At 38.3% G+C, this 2,238-nt stretch overlaps 1 protein-coding gene across 1 annotated transcript; it reads left to right on the top strand.

The window, feature by feature from the left end:
• Nucleotides 1-720: 720 nt before the first annotated feature.
• Nucleotides 721-1,653, top strand: LOC124969375 (olfactory receptor 7E24-like). The gene has a single exon (XM_047532303.1). The coding sequence runs from the start codon at nt 823-825 to the stop codon at nt 1,651-1,653; it is 831 nt and encodes a 276-aa protein (XP_047388259.1). The 5' UTR covers nt 721-822.
• Nucleotides 1,654-2,238: the final 585 nt, after the last annotated feature.

Raw genomic sequence — 2,238 nt, 5'->3', positions numbered from 1 at the left:
TTTCATCCCAGGGATGCAAGGTTGGTTCAACATAAGGAAATCAATAAATGTCATTCACCATATCAATAGACTTAAAGTCAAGAATCACATGATTATTTCGATAGATGCAGAAAAAGCTTTTGATAAAATACAGCACCCCTTCATGCTCAAAACACTAGAAAAAATAGGGATAGTGGGAACATTCCTTAACATTGTAAAGGCCATCTACGCTAAACCCATGGCTAATATCATTCTAAATGGTGAAAAACTGAAAGCATTCCCTCTAAAAACTGGCACAAGGCAGGGATGCCCTCTTTCACCACTTCTATTCAATATCGTCCTTGAAACTCTAGCCAGAGCAATTAGACAGACCAAAGAAATTAAAGGGATACGAATAGGAAAAGAAGAACTCAAGACTTTTTTCTTAAAGAAGATTTTTTTTCTATTTCACAAAGATAACAGATCTGTTATATACAATGTTCTTAGTGTTTTAAAACTGGATTTGATTGTTTCTAAAGTAGGTGTGTATAGAAGAAATGGAATAATACAGAAATCAATAATGAAAGAGTCCTAAGAAGTTTGGGATTGTTATTTTGAGAAATACTGGTAAAGGTGTACAGACCTCAATTGTGCATATTTTAATTGTGAGTCCATAAATTAAAAACACACACAGAGCACAGGACACTTGCTTATTTATTTCCTTTCCCCCATTGCCTTTTCTTTTTGAAAGGATTTCTAATGAATATAGTGGAACAAAATCTAACAAGTGCCTCAGAATTCCATCTCCTGGGTCTCTCAGAGGATCCAGACCTGCAGTCCATCCTCTTTGGACTGTTCCTGTCCATGTACCTGGTCACAGTGCTTGGGAACCTGCTCATCATCCTGTCTGTCAGCTCTGACTCCCACCTCCACACCCCCATGTACTTCTTCCTATCCAACCTGTCTTTGGTTGACATCTGCTTCATTTCCACCACAGTCCCCAAAATGCTCATGAACATCCAAACTCACAGCAGATCCTTCTCCTATGTGGGCTGCCTGACTCAGATGTCTCTTTTTAGCATTTTTGTGTGTATGGATAGTCTGCTTCTCAGTGTGATGGCCTATGACAGATTTGTGGCCATCTGTCACCCCCTGCAGTATCCAGTCATGATGACCCCTCATGTCTGTGGAGTCTTCGTTTTTGTGTCTTTTTTGTTTAGCATTTTGGACTCTCAGCTCCACAATTTGATTACTTCACAATGTATCTATTATAAGAATGTGGAAATTTCTGATTTCTTCTGTGACCCATCTCAACTTCTTCATCTTATCTGTTCTGACACCTTCACCAATAATATAGTCATGTATTTTACTGGTGTCATGTTTGGGTTTTTCCCCATTTCAGGTATTCTCTTCTCTTACTATAAAATTGTTTCCTCTGTTCTAAGAATCCCATCCACAGGTAGGAAGTTTAAAGCCTTCTCCACCTGTGGGTCTCACCTGTCCGTTGTTGGCTTATTTTACACAACAGGTCTCGCAGTGTACCTTGGTTCAGCCAAGTCACCTTCCTCCAAGAAGGACGTAGTGTCCTCAGTGATGTACACTGTGGTCACTCCTATGCTGAATCCTTTCATCTATAGTCTGAGGAACAGGGACATTAAAAATGCCCTGAAAAGATTCCACAGCAGAACATTCTAATGTCATTTTGTCATATATCCTTGCTCTAATGTGGTTCAGAACCATCAGTCATTGAGACCATCGCATCCTGCCTCTTTAAATCATTATTTTTGTGGTTCCATGGCTTTCATTCCACTCTGTGGTTCATATCTGAATATTATTTGCTTTGGTTTGTGATTAATTCTATTGCTCAGTATTCTGGAATCCTTTTTCATTGTAGACATCATAATAAAACCAATAAACCCAAGTATCTTCTGTTATTTCTGAGCAAGGACCCTAGCCTCCAGGTGAAACACTGAACTATTTTTTATATAGAGATAAAAGTTACTTCATCTTGAAGTTTCATGTGCACTTTCTTATAAAAATGAATGTAAGATATCTATTTAGGCATGTTATGTCTAGGGGGCATATGAATCGTGCTCCATATTGAATTTTATAGAAATTACCTTGGGAGGTTAAAACAACTGATGCTTGGGTCCTACCACCAGAGATTCTGATTGACGTGAGTCTGACTCATTATTAGAATTTCAAAGTACTTTAATGTAAGTTCAGATGCTGGTTCCTAAAGGGACTAGATTCAAAGGGGTTGGAAATGAGTTTATTTTA

Source organism: Sciurus carolinensis, chromosome 17, assembly GCF_902686445.1.
Source record: "Sciurus carolinensis chromosome 17, mSciCar1.2, whole genome shotgun sequence".
NCBI lineage: Eukaryota > Metazoa > Chordata > Mammalia > Rodentia > Sciuridae > Sciurus > Sciurus carolinensis.
The sequence above is the reverse complement of the archived record's forward strand: the minus strand, read 5'-3'. Positions and strand labels throughout refer to the sequence as shown.